Source organism: Procambarus clarkii, chromosome 61 (assembly GCF_040958095.1).
Source record: "Procambarus clarkii isolate CNS0578487 chromosome 61, FALCON_Pclarkii_2.0, whole genome shotgun sequence".
NCBI lineage: Eukaryota > Metazoa > Arthropoda > Malacostraca > Decapoda > Cambaridae > Procambarus > Procambarus clarkii.
Genome location: NC_091210.1, coordinates 15,710,589 through 15,735,536, shown reverse-complemented (window position 1 = coordinate 15,735,536; position 24,948 = coordinate 15,710,589). Strand labels below are relative to the sequence as shown.

At 40.1% G+C, this 24,948-nt stretch overlaps 1 protein-coding gene across 2 annotated transcripts in view; it reads right to left on the bottom strand.

The window, feature by feature from the left end:
* Positions 1–24,817, bottom strand: part of rno (PHD finger protein rhinoceros) — a 60,847-nt gene extending 36,030 nt beyond the window's left edge. Inside the window, exons 1-5 of one of the 2 annotated variants that reach the window (XM_045768567.2) lie at positions 24,596–24,817; positions 15,424–15,666; positions 14,216–14,421; positions 12,798–12,961; positions 6,410–6,558 (exon numbers count right to left, since the gene is read on the bottom strand). In XM_045768567.2, coding sequence (XP_045624523.1) covers positions 6,410–6,558; positions 12,798–12,961; positions 14,216–14,421; positions 15,424–15,624 — 720 coding nt within the window. In that variant the 5' untranslated portion in view covers positions 15,625–15,666; positions 24,596–24,817. Of the gene's footprint in view, positions 1–6,409; positions 6,559–12,797; positions 12,962–14,215; positions 14,422–15,423; positions 15,667–23,800; positions 24,493–24,595 lie in introns of those variants that run through there. The other variant, XM_045768569.2, reaches the window with a different exon arrangement.
* Positions 24,818–24,948: the final 131 nt, after the last annotated feature.

Below are 24,948 nucleotides of genomic sequence, written 5' to 3'. Positions count from 1 at the left end.
CTCTCTCCTGTCGAATCTTGGTGACCTTGTCGTAGAACTATCTAGCCAGGTATGACCTTTCGCCTCTTTAAACAATCTTGCCCTTCCATTATTGTGTCATCTCTAGGTCAGCATTTCTCAACTTTTGCACTGTTGAAATTGCACAATTCCGGGTTGTACTTTAGATAAACACACTGTTTCATTGTCAACTGAAAGGAGACAATTTCTGTCTTTGCTCTTAATACTGTACTTGTTAAAATGAGAAATTAAAAAAAAAAAACTTTAAAACAGTATATTTACATATGATTAAAATTAGCCTTTATCACTACCTCTTGCTGAACCCCTAGCTACCTTGGGGTTCCGCTGAACCCCCAGTTAAGAAACACTGCTACCGGTGTTGTAGATTGTGATTATTTTCTCGATACAGTGTACAATATTGTAAATTTTATTACTTTGTCAATTTGTTGAAGATTGCAACTACATATTTTCCAATCTAGTATTTTACTGAACATTACAATTACCAGATAACATGAATATCCCAGCAGACTGTTTCAGTTGCCATGGTCTGGCCCTAATTTCTTGATTCCATATTGCTCCTCCGGGCACCTTTATTTCTCTTAAAGTGACTACTATATCTCTTTGGTGACTACTATACTGTACAACATTGATTCTGACCATCACACAGAACATAAGCTCCTACACCTGCACACCACAATCATTCTTACATGTTCCTACACCTGCACACCACAATCATTCTTACATGTTCCTACACCTGCACACCACAATCATTCTTACATGTTCCTACACCTGCACACCACAATCATTCTTACATGTTCCTACACCTGCACACCACAATCATTCTTACATGTTCCTACACCTGCACACCACAATCATTCTTACATGTTCCTACACCTGCACACCACAATCATTCTTACATGTTCCTACACCTGCACACCACAATTACTCTTACATGTTCCTACACCTGCACACCACAATCATTCTTACATGTTCCTACACCTGCACACCACAATCACTCTTACATGTTCCTACACCTGCACACCACAATCGCTCTTACATGTTCCTACACCTGCACACCACAATCATTCTTACATGTTCCTACACCTGCACACCACAATCGCTCTTACATGTTCCTACACCTGCACACCACAATCACTCTCACATGTGCACAGGCAGAGTTTAACTACTGTATGCCGACAATGAGTCACAATAACGTGGCTGAAGATATGATGAGCAAACCACACATCGGAGGATGGAGAAACAATGACGTTTCAGTCCATCCTGGACCATTATCAAGTCATGTGTGATAATGGTTCGCATACGATTTGATAATGGTTCAGGATGGACCGAAACGTCATCGTTTCTCCTCCTCCTGATGTGTGGTCTGGTCATCGTTTAACTACTGTATGTTCCTATTACCCTGTACAACTACATCGAGTGTAAGTCTCCATGATTCTGGTTTGGTAAAAACCTAAACACCATCTAACATTGGCAAAGCAATAATGCAAAGTACCACAGTTTTATTTAACAAAAATAACAAATATAAATTTATACAGGCTCCTCCTCTCTGAACCATCATCAAGCTTCAGTACTTGCAGTGGCAACCTAAACACTTCACAAACCTGTTCAAAGCACTCAAAACTTAAATTACCCAGAGTTGCTCCCTGAAGACTTGCTTCTACAGTAGTTCCTTCTCGTTGCACAACTTCTGTTTCCACTTTTCCCAAACCACAATGCCCCAGAGGTTCTTATTGTGGCTCAAAACGCGTATGTTTCCAGAGCAATCATCCCCAGAGAAACAATGTTTTCATTTTCAAACAGCCTTACGATTTTTTATCAATAGATTAAAAACTCGTTATTCTGAAGGAAGAACTCTGGCTGGTAACTTTAGTTCTGATGCTGGTAGAATGCTTCTTAAAAAGATTCGCAGGCATGGCTCCTTGTTTAGCATTCTCCATTTATATATATACACTGGAGAAATCTTATTTCTAAGTAGGAAGAACAGGTCAAATGTCAACTTTCTTTTAGATAAAACATGCAGGGACCATATTCTTCATTGACAACAGACCCTGAAAATCAACTGTCTTGAAGCAATTCATGCTAAGTAGTGTACACTTAGGCTGTAAGGATTCCTTCTTATTCTACAGATGATTCGTCTTCTGTTGCTGAAACAGTCAGAAAGAGATTTGTCTGAGAAAACAACTTGATACCAGTCATCCCCAGTTTGGCTTTCATGCTTGACAAAATATAGTAAGAGGCAGTCCTAGTTACGTTTCAAGCTGAAAGGAGACTTCGTTGCCAACCTGCACGGGGATAAATCATTATGCACCCAGTGTCTTCAGACGTTGATATTGCTTTCATTCATATTGCCTACAAATACCCTTGCAATTGCAGACTGATGGATATGTTTTATGCACTATGAATTTGCACACAAGACATTTTGGTCATCAAAACGATTGTGTCTAACTCTTTCCACCACTGCCCTTGGGATGGGTATCAGGTGCATAATAAAAAAAGAAATTGAAGAAATTGAAAAACCAAACACTTTCTTTGTAAATTTCCCATGCCAAGCTTTGAATGGTCTTGCCGACAGTGCCTTAATCTCTGGCAGGATTCCGATGGCTGATTAGACCTTCCTAATGAAGAACAATGGAAGGCTAAGAAATTTTCTGGCAATGTTTGAGAAAGTATTCTGGGTATATCTAAACAAAAAACATTGAATGATCAACATATGAACAAAAATCATTTTAGTAAGCCTCAACAGAAACAAAGCACGGGGTACAACTTCATTAAGTTGAACTCATAGCAGCATATAAAATGAGTTCTGTGCCTGTAGAACATGATGAACAGCAATGGTACACTTCTCTGTTGATCTAATCCCAAAGATCAGTAGCACCCTAAGTACTGCAGATAAATTGTTAGCAGAACAAATTTATGGCCATACACTTACTATATATCAAGTGTAATCACTACAACTGTAGTTCAAAACAGAATAATGTAAGCTTAAATGTCCAAAAAAATCATAATTGATACAATACTTGAGGACTTGTAATCACTAACATCCTTTGTATCCCTTCTGTCTTCAATCGTACACCTCCTTGCAGTCCTTGAAAGACATCTACACCTTATGAAGATAATGAGTTACAATAATGTAACTGAAGATATGTTGACCAGACCACACACCAGAAGATGAAGAGACGACGATGTTTCGGTCCGTCCTGGACCTTCATCACAATTGACTTGATAGCGGTCCAGGACGGACCGAAACATCGTCGTCTCTTCATCTTCTGGTGTGTGGTCTGGCCATCACCTACACCTTGCAATCTTTCTCACATGCCCTTTTACTATTAACATTTTGTTCACACACGTCTTCCGATGCAAAATTTCACAATACAGTAAATTATGCCATGGGTTCGGGAGGTTAAGTATGCCACAGGGTCAAGAAAGACTAGCCTTCAAGGCACTCTTTACTACTACTACAGTCTTGGAAATTACAACTTCATTCCAAGCAGAAACTGCCTTGATTAATCTGATGAATAATAAGCAGTTGCTATCAAATCTAGAAGAAGTCATCATTTTCACCAATAAATTCTTAGTAACAGCCCTTCTTTGCGATGAATGTGTTCTTCGTTGTAATACACAAGTTAACTCAACTCAAACACTTTAGTTAACATGCAGACGAAGAGTCACAATAACGCGGCTGAAGATTAAACCACACACCCGAAGATGAGGAGACGACGACGTTTCGGTCCGTCCTGGACCATCATCAAGTCGATCTTGATAATGCTCCAGGACGAACCGAAACGTCGTCGTATCCTCACATTCTGGCATGTGGTTTAGTTATCGCTCGAGTTAACCAAATGTTGAAATTGTAGTGATTAACAGGAAGCTGTTTTATATTAATATACTCTAACTCATTTTATACAAATATGAGAGCTGGAAAAAATATACAAAAGCTCTTTGCTAATGAATTTAGGAAGCAAATTCAGTGAAGTATACTTGGCATGTGAAATATACTGAATACTAAAAAGGTTGAGAGATGTAGTGTGGCAAAGTGGAATATACTATAGGAGATAGCAGGTTAGAGGATATACAATAGTGTTACAGAGGTTACAAAGACCACAAAAAAGCTTTGCAGATACAGTGAAACAAGTAGTTACAGGGATATTACAAAGGATAACTTCCATAGAGTAACTATGAGCCATGATCAATAAAAGAACTTTGAGGGAAGAAAGACGTGAGAGTAAATGTAGGTGTATAGTCCGGCTACACGACAAGGATATTACGAACGGTAACACCATAAGAATACTACGAATCACAATCAGGACAAGGAACGCAAGGAAGGGGATGTAAAGGCAAATGGAGTTGGAGAAATCCTTTGACAAATCCACTAAGTGAACACAAGTGAACAAAAAAATGAAGCGCTGTTGCAGTGTGGAAGAAGCTGTTCACTCCAACTCACTGTGAACAAGTCGAGGGTACACAGGGGAGAGATGAGGGGTTGATCGATGGTTGATACACTCCATTTCTATGGGAAGGGAGGCAGAGATAACAGATAGGTATTTAATGAAGATTTCTCCTTGTTTGCACCAATATATAAAGTGTAAGGACAATATGGAGTGCTTGAGCAGGAATGTTTGGTAAAGGCACATCATACAACAGCACACACACACACACACACACACACACACACACACACACACACACACACACAAGAGAAGGTGGTGGAGGCCAAGACCGTCAGTAGTTTCAAAGCGTTATATGACAAAGAGTGCTGGGAATACGGGACACCATGAGCGTAGCTCTCATCCTGTAACTACACTTAGGTAATTACACACACACACACACATTATCTTGTGTAATTACCTATTTTAATTGTGTAATAGCCAGAATGCACTACTCGGCCTAGTATATAGCAAGGCCCAATTTGCCTAATAGGAAGTAATTTTCGTTATTTAAAAAAAAAAAATTCTAATTGGTTTATTTGAATTAATATTACATTATTATATTAAGAATATGAATTACTAACTTCATTATGTTAGCTAAGGTTAGGTTAAGATAGGTTAGGTAAGGTCATATTTCTACGTTAAAACTAACTCAAATAAAAAATAATGAACTCATATATAATGTAATGGAAAGCTTTATCATTGCACAAGAAAAAAAATATATAACTTCAGGAAAACTTGGCTTATTAGGCAAATTGGGCCTTGGATAGTAGGCAAAGTAGTGCATTTTGGCTATTAGGTACAACATATATACAGTATAATATAATATATATGCATGCAGTACTCTAAGTGTAGTTACAGGATGAGAGCTACGCTCATGGTGTCCTGTCTTCCCAGTACTCTCTGTCGTATAACACTTTGAAACTAGTGACAGTTTTGACCTCCACCACCACCACATTTAACCTGTTCCAACCGTCTAACCACTCTGTTTTCAAAAGAAAACTTTCTAATATTTTTTGACACCTTTGTTTCCTTAGATTGAATCTGTGTTTTCTTGTTCTTGAAATTGTTGATTTCACGATTTCTTCTTTGTCAATTTGGTCAATTCCTGTTGTTGTTTTGTTGACTAGAGCGCGTCTGGAAACACACAGCGCGTAGGTTTGGAATAGGGTCGAACCCTCATCAAGGCCCTTGTGGATTTGTTCATTTGATATATCACATTGTAGTATTGTGATTTCTGTGTGTACCCGCCTAGTTGTGCTTGCGGCTCTTTGGTCCCACCTCTCAATTGTCAATCTACTAGTGTACAGATTCCTGTGTATTGAAGTTGGAGCATCAGAGGTAGAACTATTTAATTGACAGAGCTCGTGTGCATGGGGGGGAATTGTGTGAACCCCGGGTTAGGCTTCAGTGGAAGTCTCGGGATCCTCGTGGGGGCAGTAGCACGCCAGGTTGCAATTCTTTTCCATGTCATGGTACAGTTGACTAGAGTGCGTTTGGGAACTGTTCCTGATCTTTGCTATTGGTATTGGTTCAACTAGAAAAACTGGACACAACAATGACTCAAAAATACATTTGCATATGTTTAGAATTACCCTATTTATCACTGTCTCTAGTGGAACCCCTAATTATCTTTGGTTCCATGGATCCCAAGTTAAGAAATGCTGATCCGAGGTATTCAACCCTTTCATCCAAGGAATTTCAACCCTATCACCCAAGGATTTTAATCCTTTCACCCAATGTATTCCACCTTTTCATCTAAGGTATTCAACCCTTTCAACTAATGTATTCAACCCAATCATCAAAGGTATGCACCCATTCTAAGGTACTCAACATAATACAATTTACCACTTTGATTATAAGCAAATAACATTCATCTCTCTCTTACCTTTACATTCATATTCTTTATTAGTTTATTAAATTACACACACACACACAGTTAAAGAATGCAGCAACTGCCGACTTACCGATCTACACACATCACAGATAACATCTTCATCGAACTCGATGGAGAGAGACTCCTCTGTTTTGAGCAACTTGTGGATGTTTTCATAGCACGTCTCCTCAAGATGTTCAATGATCATCTCGAAGATTAGTGACGGAACTGGAGCAGCACCTGCAAAATACCTCGTAACAATTTATTGAGCACAAAGGTGATGTCATATTTTCAGAAAGAGCACAAGCTCAAATTAATAGGCAGTCTTTCCTTTTTGTCTCACTTTACTGTACAGTATTTGGAGTCTAACCCACTGTGTTGAATAACATTCATTTCAGTTATTATTTTCTTAGCTTTTGAAAAATTTGTTAAAACCAAACAGTCTCCTTTTGTAGCTATATCTGTCTCTGTACTATATACCCACATCTGAAATAGTTAATTATGTTGATTAAAAAACAAAATAAATTATTAAACTATAAATTAATATCAAATTATACATCCCCTTCTATGTATAACAGAAGAGCCATCAGTTAATCCATCTTTATCTAAATACAAATCCTATATCCATGCTCATTCTGCTCTCAACAGGACCTCTGCCATATGTACATCTCTACTCTGTGTCCATCCGATTGGTCCCCCACTCTTCATTATAGACCCTTTTAGCTCATTATTGTTTCGTTTTTCTTCTCCAATTTTCATTCCTAACATATTAATAAAGCCCAATTCAGCCTCGAGTATTTTCTTAATTCCCTAGAATACAGACCGTACATAGCTGACACATGAAGTCTTTTACATTTTCAAAATTCTTTTCTTGTAAACAGTCCCTACAATCTCAAAGCCCATATTCACGACCAACTATCAAAAGTCTGTCTATAATATTATCTTTCATTTGCATAACACTGCAATTTCCCAAGAAGGTTATTCCTATCTGAAGACAGTGACAATAACAGGAAAGCATTCAAGCTGTCTATTTCAAGCAGATTCTTCTAGTTTACAGTAACCTTACGCTTTCGGTGGTTCTTTCCTGTGCGTATTCCTACACTTCCCTCTTAATCAGTGTTATTTTCAGTGCACCTCTTATCATTTCTAGCTCATTAATGTACCACTGTACTGTGCACACCAAGATACCATGAAGACAGGGGACGATGTACACACCAGCATATCATGTTTGTTAGTACACGTTAAGATTCAAAACTCCCGTGGGTACACGGGGCTCGCATCCTGTTTCTCAGGACTCCAGGAAACAGACACCATCTTGAAAAGATCTCGAGTCCCTTATTTTTCATTCTAGAGCCTTAATAAAAAACAAATGAGAACCATATCTAGCAACATCACCCCTCCAGTGTGTGAATGTACAGGCTGCCGTACTAGAAGCCATTGAACTTTTAACAACAGCAAATGATAGATTACCATGTATATATTTCAGGCAAAACTAGTGCAATGTGCAATTATAAGATTTAGGCTTATATAAAAATATATTACTTTGAAACATTGTGTGTGTGTGAATTTATACACATATCTGTACATACACATATTTTAAAGTTATACGTAATGAGCACCACCACTGACACATCAACACAACTTGTTAAGAGTGAAAAAGTCCAGCGTTGAATGTAATGAAACGCCATTTTCTGGGTGAGCCCCTGAGGCTCCCTGGAGCTATCGGGGTATTAGTCTAAGGAGTTTGACCTACCGGGGGACCACGAGCCAGAACCTGCAACCTCCCCCTACCCGCACCGACTACCAAGCACTCCAGTTTGGAAGCCAAGCATCAAACAATGCGAAAAACCACCGACTGGAGGGAGGGAGGTTTTAACCCAGATAAAGGCATTTCATTATATTCAATGCTGGTTTTCTGTGGGGAGCCCCTACGGCTCTCTGAAGCTACATGACCAAAGATAAGGAAAAGAGGCACTTACCCCGGGTGGCGGCCGCCTCAAATTACTCAATGGAAAGTCGAGACAACAGCTTGCAACCTGCGACCCAAAGCAACAAAGCAATGCCCAGGAGCAGGAACATTAACCAAATAATGGGCGGCCAGGACCCTGTTCGACCTCCAAAATCCCCATGCCCGAATATCAGCCCAAGACATGTTGCCAAACACAGCAACCAATGCAGCAAACTTCCTGACATCATGGGCACGAGGATAGACAGCAGGCTGGCAAGACTTAATAACCTTGTGGACGACCTGGGAGACCCAAGCCCTGGAACAGGAAATGAGGGAAAACCGGATCAACCCAAAGCACATCCCCAGCCACCAAAGCTGAAGCGTGCAGATAACAGTGGAGAGCCGCAGCCAGACACAACACATGATGCACCCCCTGGCCTGACCAACCAAGCATCAATGACCTAAGGACCCCTCCGGAAAGAAACCATCTTGTTCTTCACCAGAAAAGAAGGAGAAGGCTGCAACCAAACAAACCTACCACTAGGCCCGAAAGAACAAAAATCCCTGTGCCAGAGGAGAACATGAAGCTCCCCCACCCCCAGAGGCCAATGCCAATGGAAACAGAGCCTTAGAAAAACAATCTTGAACCGAAGGGGCCGCCACAAACCGAGTAGAGGAAAGGTAGTAGAGCACCCTGTCCAAGAACCAGGTGGATGGCTCAGGTGGCACATGAGCATGCCAGAGGTGAAACAAAGCAAGAGAAAGCTTACAGAACGGGGCAGAAGAGACAACCACCACAAACGAAGCTGGAGCAGCTCTGCCAGCACCACACTATACGAGGCGACAGTATAAGGTATCAAATGACAGTCCTGAAAAAGCCAAGACAGAAAGGACAAGACAACCTGATTCAAAATAGAAGACAACCTACGAAGAGAGAAAATGGCAGAAAGAATGCCAGGAAACTTCATACTGTTGCCAAGACAAAGCTCTCAGGGGGGACACCATCAACGGAGCCACCTGATCACCATGCAAATGGTGATAAACCTGCACCAAAAGACCAGATGCGAAGAGCAGAGGAGAAGACCAAACCAGCTGTGTATTGGACTGGTCCGACCTGCTGGAAGAAGCGGAGCCGCAGGAAACGTCCTGGGGTTCACACACCGAGCAAGCAGTGCCTGGAACCAAGGCTGGGCTGAAGAGGCCACAAGGACTATTCTCCCTTGGTAGGACTAACTGAGTAAGAACTTGAAACAACAGCTGGACCAGGGGGAAGATGTACAGGTAACCCCACTTCCACCAGTCCTGCCGAAAGGCATCCACCGCAAGAGTCTCACAGTCCGGGAAGGACGCCACATAGATCAGGAGACACCGAGACCACACCAATGCGAAGAGGTCCACATCCGGGAGTCCGTACTTCCAGCAAAGCCAAGTGAAAGAGTCTGCGTCAGCCATCCATTCTGTGGACAGAGGGATGAACTGAGACAGGCCGCCCGCCAGGACGTTGGACACTCCCCAGATATGAACTGCACGGAGAGCCAAACCTCGAGAAGCCAGCATACAAACCACTCGAAGTGATCAGCCCCAAAGAGGCAAGGACCAAAGAGAACCCCCATGGTTCAGGCACTGAACCACCAGAGAACAGTTCGAATGGAGCCGGATGATCGAACCCCGAACCCTCCGAAGCGAAAGCCAAACCGAGGCGAACTCCCGCACCGTGCTGTGAGCCCAACGGAAGAATGGACCCCATCGCCCCTGGCCTGCCTGGTGAGCACTGGTCACAAAGCCCCAGCCGAGAGACGACATGTCCGTGAACGCATCGAGCGAGGGTTCGGGTAGGTGCCAAGGCACCAAACCCCGAAAACCCCGAAGAGGATTTCGCCATGCTGGTCTACCAGCACGGAGAAGATCAAACACCTGCACAACTGCTCGAGCACCCGCCTAGTGACCCGGAACCTCCCCAGAAACAGCCGAAGGTGGGACCGCAGCCGCAGCAATGCCTCCGAAGGGAGAGTCAATGGCCTGAGAGTCCCAAGCAAGATCCAGCCAGGTCCGAACCTGGGACGGAACCAGATGGAACGTCCTCCAGTTCACCAAGAACCCGAACCCGGTAAGCTGGGAAAGAACCACACCCCTGGCAAGCAGACAAGTGGACTGACTAGGAGCCCACACCAGATGGCAAGAAAAATGGCAAAAACCCACGTCAGAAAGTCCCAACTTGTAAAGAAGCAGAGAAGGTTGAACCAGCAAGGAACATTGCTGGACTGAATCCTTGAAAGAGGCAGAGCCACAGTAAAACACCCAGGTTCAGACACCTGGGTGGCCACTAAGGAGAGAGGAGGAGCACCCTCCCTGAGAAAAACTTCAGTCTGAAAAGAACCCATAGCAACAATTGAACCAGGACAAAAAAACAAAAAAAAAAGAGGTAAATGCACCCCACCTTGAACAGACCAGCTGAGAAGCAAGTGGGGAATGGTACCATGAAGACTGGAAAGCGTAGGTTCCGTGCTGACATTAAGACATCCACCTTGGAGCGACCTAACGCTTCACAAAGCCACTGGAAAGATACATCGACCACGCAGTCTGTTGAGACGGAACAGAACCAAGACAAACTGCCCATGAGAACAATGGAAACACCCCCCCATGTGGACTGCACGGAGAAGCCAAAAGATGAGCCACTTGCAGTATCCAGCACCACAGGAGAGGACCAAAGACACCCCTACAAGTTTCAGGTAGTGGCCCACTGGGGGAATAATTGTAGTGGAGCCAAATCACAGAGCCCAGAGGGCACTAAATCTTCCATAACGCCTGCTGCACAGCTGCGAACTCGCACACCGTACTGTGGGCATGAAGCAAAAGATCTGACCACCATCCCTGGGAAGCCTGGCGAGTGCTGGTTATAAAACCCCAACCCAGAGCCAACGCGTCCGTAAAGAAAACGAGTGATGGAGCTGGAAGACAAGATAGAGTCTAACAGTTGTAGCAGCAGTGAAATGGACAGAACCGACAGAACCAGTACAGAGTCCGGAGCCCAGCTCTGCCCAAGGGAAACACTGTGCAAGCAAAACTGACAAAGTTGATCAAAAGGCATTCGATCAACCGCCAAGTCACACTGGGCCGACCCAACACCAGACGCCAACAGAGCTGTAGGCGGAGCAGGGCTAAAAGAGGCCAGGAAAAAAGGACACCAATTGAGAATTCTAGAAGAGACCCGGCCAAGACTGAACCTGAAACAGAACAATCTAGGACTCCACCAAGTAATCAGGAACCTGATCCCAGCAAGTTAGGAAAGTACCAGATCTCTGGCTAGTTGCCATGAACTGGCTGGGAGCCCAAACCAGCCAGTCATCGAGGAAGGACAAAACACGAACCCCCATAACACATGGAATCACAACACATGCTAACCTGGAGAAATACAGGGAGCCAGATTCAAGCTGAAAGACAGAGCCTGAAAGTGGTAAGGATGAAGCTCATTGCAAAAACTTAACAGTCCCCGAAGTCCAAATGGAAAGGAACATGCCAGAATGCATCTGGGAGATCCCGGGGACACTATCTAAGCCCCCAGTTAAAAAACAAGGCAAACTTGAGCAAAAGTGATCATGCAGAAGGATGAACAGGCAAGCTGTTCAGACCCGAAAGATCGAGGATAAACTGCAAGTTCAACAAGTCCCTCATGGGGACAAGAACAAACAGGATACCCAACAAAGGAATGATGTCGACTCAACTATGTTATTGCCCAAAGATGGTACAATGACTTGACATAGTAAAGGGAGAAGAAAACTGATCCACCAGTTTCGGCCTCAAAAAGGGGGGTGGAACTGACCAGCTTCACTGTAGGCTCAGGGAAACAACCCGGAATGCCCACAGATTATGGGACCAAGAACTGGCAAAGTGAGCGAGACAACCCTTCATGTCATCATCAAAAGAGGGAAACAGCAAAAAAGCTGACACGAATCACAAGAAGTGCCATCCTTCTGTGATGCAAATGAGTGGCACCAAACAGCAGAAGTATGCCCCGCAGGAACCGTAACAGCTTGAGAAACTGGCAACCCTGAGGGCCCACCCAAACCAGCAGCAGGTGTAGCCCCAGCCCTTCCAGACTGCCTCCAATCACGGGAAACAAACCCCAAGAAACCAAAAGACTGAAAACAGATGGCAGGAAGCAGCTACCAACGAAAGGAACTGCACCACAATATCCTCAGGAAAGAGGAGACAAAAAAAAAGAAGCAGCAGAGAAAAGGGTTAAGAACCAATCCACCGGGGATCGAACCCGGAACCTTAGGACTACGAATCCTGAGCGCTGTCCACTCAGCTGTCGGGCCCCTATTGTATACCCTACCAATGACAGCTCAACATACCAATGACCCCTTGCCATACCAACAATGCCTCAGCATACCATGACACGTCGCCATACCAAAAATACCTAATCATCAGATAAGAACAATTCCAGACCCCCAACCCTGCATTAAGAACATCCTCACAACATTGTGATACATCACACATTTTACTCAAGTACTAAATATGATTAACATACCCATTCTTGCTCTTTCTCCATTATAAGCGTTGAGCCACTTGTCGTCTAGGTCATCCATGTCGTAGCGGCACATCTTCTCCGCCTTAGTTGGAAGGTTGCTGAGGATGTGCTGCTCATTGCTGAAGAAGTCGTCATGGTTCACGCGGATAAACTTGTCCTTTGTACTAGAGAGAGAGAAAAAAAGTCAATTTGAAATATTTAAATCATTATCACTGCCCCATTTCCCACTTTCATTAGGTAGGGAGGGAGGCAGGTGCCTCAAGAAGACAGAGGAGCAGCAAGCCTAAAGAAGGGTGAAGATTGCAAAAGAGTACATCGTCATTCACCATATCCCAAACAATATAGTGTCATGTAGCACCAGCAAACGTACTCCAGAAAATTATCCGCCAAAGCATCCCTCTCCCCCATCCCCTGCTATACAGTACTACTGCTGGTGGAACAAGATATCAATCTTCCTGCTATACAGTACTATATAATAAATGAACTTCAAGATGCTTTGTATCATTTCCTTTATATAATACTATACCATACATCTGCAGACAAGGCAATACTGTATTTTGTCCACAATATTGCAAATACATAGTACAGCAATTACCAAATTTTTGCCTAGCCAGAGGTATCCTATTAACATATTTGTCTATTACTATTACTTGACATAGGGTTGGACAGATACCCCTATGAAAGAAATGGGACAATAGAAAGCACAGGATAAGCTCGATGACAAGAAATGCATCTTTTAAACAGTAATTTTACATGGGAATAAAGGAAGCCTGTTTAAATTAAAAAGGGGTAGGACAAGACCACATGCAATAGAGTCAAAGAGATATAAGGAAGTCCTCGTTCTCTACACCTGAATGCACTGAAGAGGGCGTTGAAGCCAATTCTATCCACAACTTACACAAAAATAACATGAAAATGTTAATGCCGAGAGAAATAATTAGCATGTCAGGTATGAAAGGCTAGGAGGTGAAGCATAAAGAGCTAGATCTCGCTCCCCCATAATCTTGCTTCTAAATTACTGCGAGTTGCTAGAACTTTTCCACTTTCATTCCAGAGAAAAAAATACAATCTGTACCTCAAATGTATTCTTCAAACAGTATCGAAATTAAATTGAAAGCAGCACATACTTTTTATCAACCAGCCATGTTAAATACCATTACTCTTGATAAGCACTATTATAAATTCTACATAGAAAGCATATTATTACATTCACAGACTCCCACAAGAAACTTTGATCTAATCTTTTCTTGCAATTCAGTATAAACAGAAAATGTCTCATTAATTTTGAGTTCCGAGATTGCTCCATTAAACTTACAGCGTGAAGCTTCATATAGAGTAGCATTATCATTCAAGCGTGTCACGTTATGAATAAGGACCTATCATACAATACTTACAGTTACAATCCATGGGATACTTACAGCCTAAAGTTGGCTTCACGGTCACGATGTTGTCTTTGTACAGTAACGGTGACACTAGACTCAGGTAGGGAGTCAGGGTTGACGGGGACCTGGACGCCTCGCTCCCATTCCTGTTTCCATGGGTCACCAATGCCCCAATAATCTTCGGAACTTAGTGGTTCATTATCCGCAAGTTTCATCGCCGAGATCAGGTCCTTGCGGAACAACTGCAATAAAACGTAAAGAAAGGGTTATACTGTAAAATCTTTACAACAATGTACACTGTGTAAACAGTATCCAAGTCCAAATGACAAACTAATAAGAGCAAAAAATGAAACTTCACGCACAGAGAAATCACAATAACGTGATGCAACAAATGAACAAATCCACAAGGTTCGAATGAGGATTCGAACTTACTTCCAGGATGATCCCCAGATGCTAAGTCTGGGATCCTAGTCTTGAGGTTATCTTGAGATGATTTTGGGGCTTTTAGTGTCCCCGCGGCCCGGTCCTTGACCAGGCCTCCACCCTCAGGAAGCAGCCCGTGACAGCTGACTAACACCCAGGTACCTATTTTACTGCTAGGTAACAGGGGCATAGGGTGAAAGAAACTCTGCCCCATTGTTTCTCGCCGGCGCCTGGGATCGAACCCAGGACCACAAGATCACAAGTCCAGCATGCTGTCCGCTCGGCCGACCGGCTCCCTACACTGTACTCCCTGTACAGTAAAACAAAATTCACAACCTAGTCGACTAAGACAGCATCTGGGATCATCCCAGACGTAAGTTCGATCCCTCATCACGGTCCTTGTGGATTTGTTCAACTTCACGTAATTGCAATAGTATCCTCTCTTGAAATTTTGTATTCACCTTTACACTTCTATGCTTTATCCTCTGAAACCTTCATTCTCACTCCTATAAACCTGTAAACTGTACACTCTTCAAACTACAGCAGAGTATATACGTCTTCCACACCCTTCACATACATAGTCACTTCTGCCTATGCTCTTTCTCTTTCTTCAATTACTTCCAACCATTGCACCTTGCTGCAATATAGCATCATTTAACCCTTTATCTTCCATTTATTTCCCTCTCTCATCACATCAGTCTTACTAAATATTTAAGTTTTGTGAACTCACGAATACTGTCGCTGAAAAGATCAAGATGTGAATGATTGATCAATAAAAATGTCATAAGTAAATGGTTGATAATGTGTGAGCATTAACATACCTCAGCAGGGGCTTCTGAAGCGGACCGATTGTATGCCCGCAAATCACCCAGATGTTTGGGGGTCCAAACAGATCGCTCTTCATCATCTGATCCAGAATTGTCAATACGGCGCTTTTTGCGAGCAGCAGCAGATGGGGCGCCCCCTCCCCCTTCGGCCGAGCCCCCAGCCTTGCTTAGCTGTCTCTTAATGCGCGTTGACATCTTTACCTTGTCATAATTTCCTACGGTCCACTATAGGGGAATCTGAAACGGAAAATGATAAAAATCAGCAATCGTGACGAGTTCAATCTTCAATCCAAATACTAAACTTCAGTTTTAACTAGATTACAGGCCATCATGTACAAGGACAAATAAGCGTGAACATAGTACAGTATTGACACGAGTACCTTTCGTTCACTTCCTACGTATCACGAAACCTAAACAACATATGCTTCGTGTACAGTAGCCAGAGTTGGCTTGGGAGCTACCCATACCCACCTGGACCAGGTATTTTACTTTAAAAAATGAAGATGGGTTTAAGAACTTTTTTGGGGGGCGAAGAAGGCTTTAGTATGGGCAATAGTGAAGCATATTTTGAAGCATTTTAATGAAGCATGAAGCATATTTTACTTCATTAGGTTTAAACTACAACTGACACAATGTTAGAAAGACAAACCATGTAATCGCGAAAATAAGTAATTCTATTTACAGTCTTACTGTACACTATTCAGAAAGACATCCACAAATAACTATCCTTGCTTAAATGCATTAGACAATACTGCAATAATTATTTAACTACAAAATGTGCTTAATTTTAACAATTTTAGTTGGGATATTTCTTAAAAATAATATGCTAATACAGTAAATAATGGGCTGCCTTTGACAGATTCAGTTTCCTCAACCTTACTGATTTCTTCTCACATTCCATTTAAAAAATCATTATGTTTCTTAAGGTTAATCAGCTATTTCAAAAGCCATAAGCATTCCCAGGGGTCAATACTGTTTAAGATCACTGATTTTCTTACAGTCAATAGGATTATACAAGATAAATATACTGTACTTAAGTTTATGCTAAAGAAGCACTATGAAAAGTATTAAGAAAAACTGTACCAAAATAATACAATGAATACCTCACTATAAATATCTTACAAATGAAGGTATTCCATTCTTTTGTGATTCATCAAGAATTAAAAATACAGTGTAATGTCTAATTTAGAAAGTATTCTGCACTGTTAATGCAATAACCCTGGACATAACACTATCGAATAAACACCTTGATATCAAATCCAAATTTATAGAAAGAAACACACAGAAATCACAGTAGCGTGATGCATTAAATGTTCATTTCCCGATTGTAATTCTTCTAACCATGTTGTAGCTCAGTCGATTAAGGCGCATCTGGGATCCTCTCAGACGTAGGTTCAAACCCTCGTCACGGCCCTTGTGGATTTGTTAATTTTATAGAAAGAAAACTTCCGATGATATTTAATAAAGCCTCATCAGGAAAAATGTCATCTTCATGAAAATTTGTTCTTGACCGAGTTTTTTGTTTTACATTGTTATGAGCACTTTGGTTAAATAAAACTTACAGTAATGTTGCTTTTTAGAATAAACTAAATTTTGTGTATTTCCCGTTAGATACTGAATACTGTACAGTACTTGGCTTCTTCAGTTCAACACAGCTTTTCCCCCCTTGCAATACAGTGTTGAGCTGCTCCAGTTCCACACCGCTTCCCCCTTGCAATACAGTGGTTTGCTACTCATTCCACACCACTTTCCCCTTGCAATACAGTGGTTTGCTACTCATTCCACACTGCTTTTCCCTTGCAATACAGTGGTTTGCTACTCATTCCACACCACTTTTCCCTTGCAATACAGTGGTTTGCTACTCATTCCACATCACTTTTCCCTTGCAATACAGTGGTTTGCTACTCATTCCACACCACTTTTCCCTTGCAATACAGTGGTTTGCTACTCATTCCACATCACTTTTCCCTTGCAATACAGTGGTTTGCTACTCATTCCACACCACTTTTCCCTTGCAATACAGTGCTTAGCTACTCGTTCCACATCACTTTTACCTTGCAATACAATGCTTAGCTGCTCCAGTTTTACACTAAACTTAAGGTCAGAAAATTTGAAAAATAATCAATATAAATTATTATTAACACACACAATATCATACATTGAAAGTTTCAGAATAATTCAGAAGTCTTTAGCATTTGATACAACTGCGAACACATGACGTATGAAAGATACGTATAGGTACTGCATACGTACAACACATATTTAAAAAGTTCCAAAACTTTTGGAAAGAAACACATATGATGATTAGGAGACGGCGACATTTCAGTCTGTCCTAGACCATCATTAAGGCGATTGTCATCTTGATCAAACGTCGTCGTCTCCTCATCATCTTGTGTTTGCTTTAGTCATCTTATCTTCAGCCACGTTATTGTGACTCATCGTCAACAAATACATAATCAGGATGGTATTTAATATGCACTTCTGGATATACCATGAAGCTACTTTGACGTTGGTCTAGAAAAACAAAACTATTATTAACTTATCACACTCAAATGACATCTCATTCACCTCCAGACACTGTGCTACAGTATATGCACTTCTCAGCACATGCACGAATATGCATTACAATTCTTCACGAGGAAGCCAGGCCTTAGGCCACTAGCCCTAACACATTGAGTTTACAACTACCAGTACTGTCATTTAAGTCATTTAAAAAATCTGAAACCCTTCTAAATTTGCACTCAAGAAATTACCAGTACAGTATACAGTATATATTAAAAATAACTCTTTACAAAAGTACTGTATATATATTTTGTCCACAAGATAAAAACTACAGACACATATAATGTATTTGTATAATTATGTGTACTAGTAAATGTAAATGAAACTTGTATAAAACAACACACTCGGACAAAAACGAGATAATGCATCAGTGGGCCTCAGTTATCCATGAAGGCAGAACCCAAGTCATGAAAGGAATGTCTTTTATATATTATTTTTTACGGGTTGGGCGGGTGGTGGTGGTGGGGGGGGGGGGGGGGTAAGGAGCGCCACATAAAAACTGCAGTGCCCCCTATTGGTCAATCACTTCCATCTCCACTCATTTTAGATTTGCAATTGCAATTTTTACATCATGATTATATATACACACACACACACAGTATATCACTTTCTTTACTACTACTCAATTTCTCCTGTTAATTGACCTATTCAAATATTGAAGCAATTGTTAGTCTTCCAAATATTTCATTTATTTATTATTTATATACCCAAAGGTACATTAGGTTTATAAGAGTACATAGCATTGATGTTTTTACAGTCTTGTAAAACCATTAGAACCTGCCCGAAATGCTAATAGATAATTTTAAATAGATAGTTTCTAGCAAAATTGAAAAAATGATAACAGGATAACAGATAAATACATATTTATTCTTTACAAAAGGTATCAAGTGCTTTATGCAGCCCAAGCAAACATACATCATATGCTTTGGCAAATGCAATGCATCTGGCACTGGATACCCGATATCATACGAGATACAGTACTGTAAAAAAAAAAAAAATTGTTAGAAACGCACTGTATATTAGTGGCTTTATGCACCGTACTTATGTGACTTATGAATCCTCCACTGTTCATGTATCTTTATTAATGTCCTTTTGTCTGAATTATATGTATTATTGTGGTTAATTATTATTTATTCACACACCATCCATTTAAGAATGTCACCAATCACATAAGCTACCTAGTAGCTGAGAGAAATAATGGATATTGACTAAGCTATGCTACACATAAATACTGTATTACAAATTCAGAGAGAAAGTGCTTAAATGAAGTTTGAAGTGCCACTTATCCAACAGAGCAAGAAATAAAGAAACAGAGTGCATAAAATAACACCAAATCAATAGGGCACTTATATACATTTTTACTTTTTTTTTTTGCGTGCTTGTTTCCAAGGAAAAATAATCTATATTATGGAAAGTCAGGTTAGGACGGATTAGGTTCAAGTTACACTGTTTAGTGATACATCTATCTTGAGGTTATCTTGAGACGATTTCGAGGCTTAGCGGCCCCGCGGCCCGGTCCTCGACCAGGCCTCCTTTTTGTTACACACCCCCCAGGAAGCAACCCGTAGCAGCTGTCTAACTCCCAGGTACCTATTTACCCCTAGGTGAACAGTGCATCAGGGTGAAAGCAACTCTGCCCATTTGTTTCCACCTCCACCGGGGATCGAACCCGTAACCTCAGGACTACGAATCCGAAGCGCTGTCCACTCAGCTGTGAGGCTTCTAACATTGTTAGATACAGCTCACAATTACCTCCAAACATACTGTATAGCCTATAGAACCAATAACTGGCTACACGGCATGTGACACCTCTCTTAAACGTTTCCATATTAGTTGTTTTTAGCCAAATACAATTTGACCTGGAAGTGTGGGTGATTGGGGGGGGGGGGAGGGAATGCAATATATGATTAACATGTACAGTATATATATATATACATATATATATACACTGGCTGCCTGTTCAACACAATGAATTTATTATTATTATTTCTATTATTATTACAGTATTTCTATTATTATTATTTCTTATACTGTATTATTATTATTATTATTATTATTACTGTATTATTATTACTATTTCAATTATAACTATTATATCAACATCACAGATGTGACATTTGACAAGCCGCCAGCTTCCTGTCCACATCAAGGCCACTTGCGAGATCGAGACTTTCAGGTATATTCAGTTTATGTAACAGTAAAACTTAACAGTTAATATTTCCGAATGTAAAATTGATAGAAAAATAGTATTAAGTATTCTGCACAAGATTACTATCCATCAATAGCACATGATGGATACTGGGAACTGGGACTGGGAACCACTGGTTCCCAGTCTTTTTAATGAACCGATCTATTTCATCTTAATACTAGAACAGTACTCAAACGACCCCAAGGGGGTTGACCTGCTATTTGGGAACTACCAACATATTAACTACCAAAATGTTGGAATTACCAACATACGCGTAGCGTTTCTGCCCGAAACGCAGGGCGTACTAGTGGCTTTACAAGAATGTAATTACTATACTATGTATCCTCACAATCCCAATGTACCTTCTTGTATATATATAAATAAATAAAATATACGACAGCCACAGTACCCATTGCCTCCTATTGGTCAATCTCTTCCCTCTCGACTCATTTTAGATTTGTGCTTATAAATAATCTTATAAATTTAATCAGGTTTTAAAAATTTAATAAAAAAAAATGCACAGAAATATTGTGTGCTTATACATAATGAATTCATTTGCAGATATAGAAAGATAACAAATTTAAGTGACGATTTACATTCTTTTAATATATTTTTTTAATTGATTGTTGTATTCTACTCAATGGCAAGTAACAGAGGGTTACTTGCTGGCAAAAATGTACTACGTACACAAAACAAATGGCCATCTAACCTTTGTGAACCCAAATACAAACAGTAATATATTGTGTAAACTTTTGACACCTTTTTGATATCATATAACTTTTTGATATCATATAACTTTTTGATATCATATGACTTTTTGATATCATAACTTTTTGATATCATATAACTTTTTGATATCATATAACTTTTTGATATATAACTTTTTGATATCATAACTTTTTGATATCATATAACTTTTTGATATCATATGACCCTGTTTCATGCCTCTCTTCAGTTTCAATCATACATACAGTACAGTATCACGATTATTCTCAACAACTGATAACAAGAAATTATATCAAAATTCGTCAGATTCTGCTCAAAATTTAAGTGTGAAAAGCAGTCTATGGCATAAGTCATCGTAATAAAGATAGAGCAAGGGTTTAATGATGAAGCCCCAATTTTAATGCTATATGCACATAATTTCATGACTTCAAAATTTCATTTTATATACTGACACTGTACTTTAATGATTTATAACACGTAGGCATAATGAAAATGCCACGATCAAGTATAATTGCAACATAAAAATTTAGGCCTGCTGTATATGTGTTCACTTTTGTGTAGAATATCACCGATATTCTACACAAAAGTGAAATTTTTTATAAACAATTATTAACTAGTACTTTGAGCTTGAATTAAGACAGATATAGAATCATACTTATAACAAACTACATTTTTACTGCAAGTAGTATAAAAACTATGTACTGTATAATATACTGAACAGAATATTTTGTATTTTTAGAGTACTATTGCAAGTTGCAAACATGTAAGCCTATGCAAGCACAGACAAGCGTAAATTACAGTGTATTGTAAGACGAGCAATATAATACAAGAACAAAACTCGTCAAAAGAATCGCAAGGTCTCTCACTAGTGCAACTACCTAATGAATTTGTCCCTAAATCACAAGAAAAATTGACTGAATCCTTAATTTTTACTTTCCTATGTTATCATTTCTTACTCTGCAACATTTATCATAACTAAACATAGTTATGATAATCTTCTGTTACAGCAACAGTAGTGATAAAAGTAATGGTCTTAAAACAGCAATTTACTAATTTATCAACCTATAAAATTAAGCAAGATATATACTGTATACAAAAATGCCAGACATATGATCTAATTATAATCTGTTAAGCAATAAAGCTCTTGGATAATGCCTGTCAAGTGATTTTTGAGTCAATGACCCTAAATTTTTGGCTTGTAGACAAGGTCTCCAGCAAGAGCAAGTGTGCCTTTTTTTTACAATGCATATTCTGAAAGAATTTAAAAGGGTCAATCATTCATAGGTTTAGAATCACTACCTTAAAATAAATTAAAGGTCAAGCTAGCAGAGAATACATGAAAAAAGCCAAGAATAAAGTTGTCTGGGTTCATTACACCCCAGTTTACAATTTACAGTATTTGCAATATATTGACAATACAGTATTTGTAAAATTGATGCCTATTAATACAACAATACAATATAATATATTATCACCTAATATGTAGATATGCATATAGGCAATTTAATACATTTGTAAGGAAATACTAAACAAAATGCAAAACTTTCATAAACATTTAAGAATCTGTAAAAGTTTATGCCAATTTAAAAAGGAAGAAAAGTGTGAAAGTAAATTAATAAAATAATTATTGGACAATTTGCTAGCATGTTATCATGTCAATCATGAGGGAATCCATGATATCTTAATTATTCATTAAATCCTTACATGGCACAGTACTTATTTAATAAACCTGCTTCATTAGTTCTATTCTACAATCTATATCCTGTTTAAAACCCCATGAATTTGTTATGATAGCAGCCCATAACAGCTGACACCCCACACCAATTAAAAAATAAATGATAATATGATCCAAGGTAATATATCTTCTAATAAAACTGGTTTTATTACTTGTTAACTAAATAAAAATGGCACCGGCATAGGCTAAACCCAAAAAAAGAATTTGTAATGCAAAATGTCACAGACCTGGTTATGGGGTCAATGATCTCTTGACCAAAACAAAGAAGTTAAACAATTCATTTTCCAAGTAATGTAATCTAATACAGGTATATGATTCAATAGCTTGCATCTACTATATTTTCCTTTTTGAATTTGTTAAAAAATGATACATTAAATCTCAAAATTAAAGATTCAAAACAAATAAGATTAGTATTCATTTTGAAATGTCATTTGAGCTATATTTAAAGTTTCTTATAATATAAATATCAAGACCTTATCACTGCTATTATGCACTCATATTTTAGGTAGATGTATGTATTTTAGCCTTTGTGATTAATAACATTCACTAATGTTGCATTTAATTACTAAACTGACTTGCAATGCAAGCAAGTTTATTGAAGTTATTGTCAATTTCATTTGCAATATTTGCAATGAATAAATAATTACACATTTTCTAACATTCACTAATAACTAGGCCTACATATATTTAAAAAACAAACAGTTTAACTATTTGTCTAATAAAAAAGTTATCTTATATATGAACATCATATCAAGATGACATTCTTCAGGGTCTATAACCTCAATTAAATTCCTTCAGCTACAAGCTCTAATTCAAACACTATATCCAACTCCAATCCAATAACTTATCTCTCAAACTATTATTTAATAGAAATAAATAGTACCCTAACCCATTTAGTATAAATGTTAACCTAACCTTCAAAATAGTTTATGAGTACTAGAATAAAGGTTATACAGTTAAATATGTTAATTGTATGGGTTAAATTTCCCCAAAAATGACAAAAATTACCAGCAAGGTAGACAATGTGTATATGACAATAGTGATTGTTGATGTAATAGAGGTTAGAAGGTTGTTGATAGTGAGGTTATCCTGGCCACAAGGAGTTGTTATCATGTGAGGCAGAATGTAAACAAGACACTTCCCACCCCCAACACACTCACCACTTGGCCCTTGCCTCGAGTGCCACTCCACACACACCCGCAGCCACAGCTGGCCCCGTGCCTCCAGGCCACCCTGGCACACACCTGGCCCCCACCACACACCTGTCAGCTCACACAACAGGCTCGCAACCTGGCATGTCAAGTCGGCAGGTGCCTCTCCTCCAGTCCTGGCCGCCTCCAGTCACAGTTTTCCGCACTTTGCACCACTTTCCCCCCTTACAATCACCCCCACTGCCACTTTGCCACATCCTCACGGCCGTCCCAAAGTCACTTAGAGCCTCAAATTTCTAGACATCTTTCGAAATTACTTTCAGATATGAAAATCAATGGCCCACTGCCAAACATAAACAGAGAAGAGGTGGCCAGGCCGGGGCCACCACACCTTATCTCGCACTCGCACATCTCTGCACAGCCTCACTAGGCCTCCTCACAGCCGCCACAGGGGAGGTTTCACCCCAAAATTCACTGTCACGGGCCGTTAATGGCCGTAAATGCCAAAAAATCAAGAGGGAGATCATCCGCGGGGGCTTCATAGATGGCAGCACTGCGCAATTTCCACTTTTTAACACCGAGCTTATTTCTCGCCCTCTCCCGCCTTATTTCCCCTCATTTCACCCCTCACGGGCACTAGTGAGGCCCTGGCCGCCTCTAAATCACCCTTAGAAGCGGCTATACGGCTCATACGAGGCGCCAAAGGGCGAAATATTGAGCGAGGAGGTGTGTTGTTTCTGTCTGACAACCCATTATTTACCCAGGGACGCATATTAACACTAGAACTACAGCCCAGCCACTTACCTGGTCAACACCTTTCATGCGCGAGAGTAAACACTGCATCTCTTTACAGCCTAAAACAGTGCTCAACAAGGATAAAACCGCCGCGGAAGAGACTAAAATTACATATAAATGTACATATACGGCTTGGCGCCATTGTGGTGGGAAAAAATAAACGTCTCTGTGGGTCACGTGACCGGGGCGAGAAGCCGCGAGAGCCCGCGAGGCTCCGCGAGATTACACACGGACCACCACTTTATTAAGTACATTTAAATGTTTAGAAGTAACGCAGCGTCTTCCCTTTCCCCCCATTAACTCCCCTACATAATCTTGATATATTCACCAACATATATCTTAACATATCCGTTATTAACCCC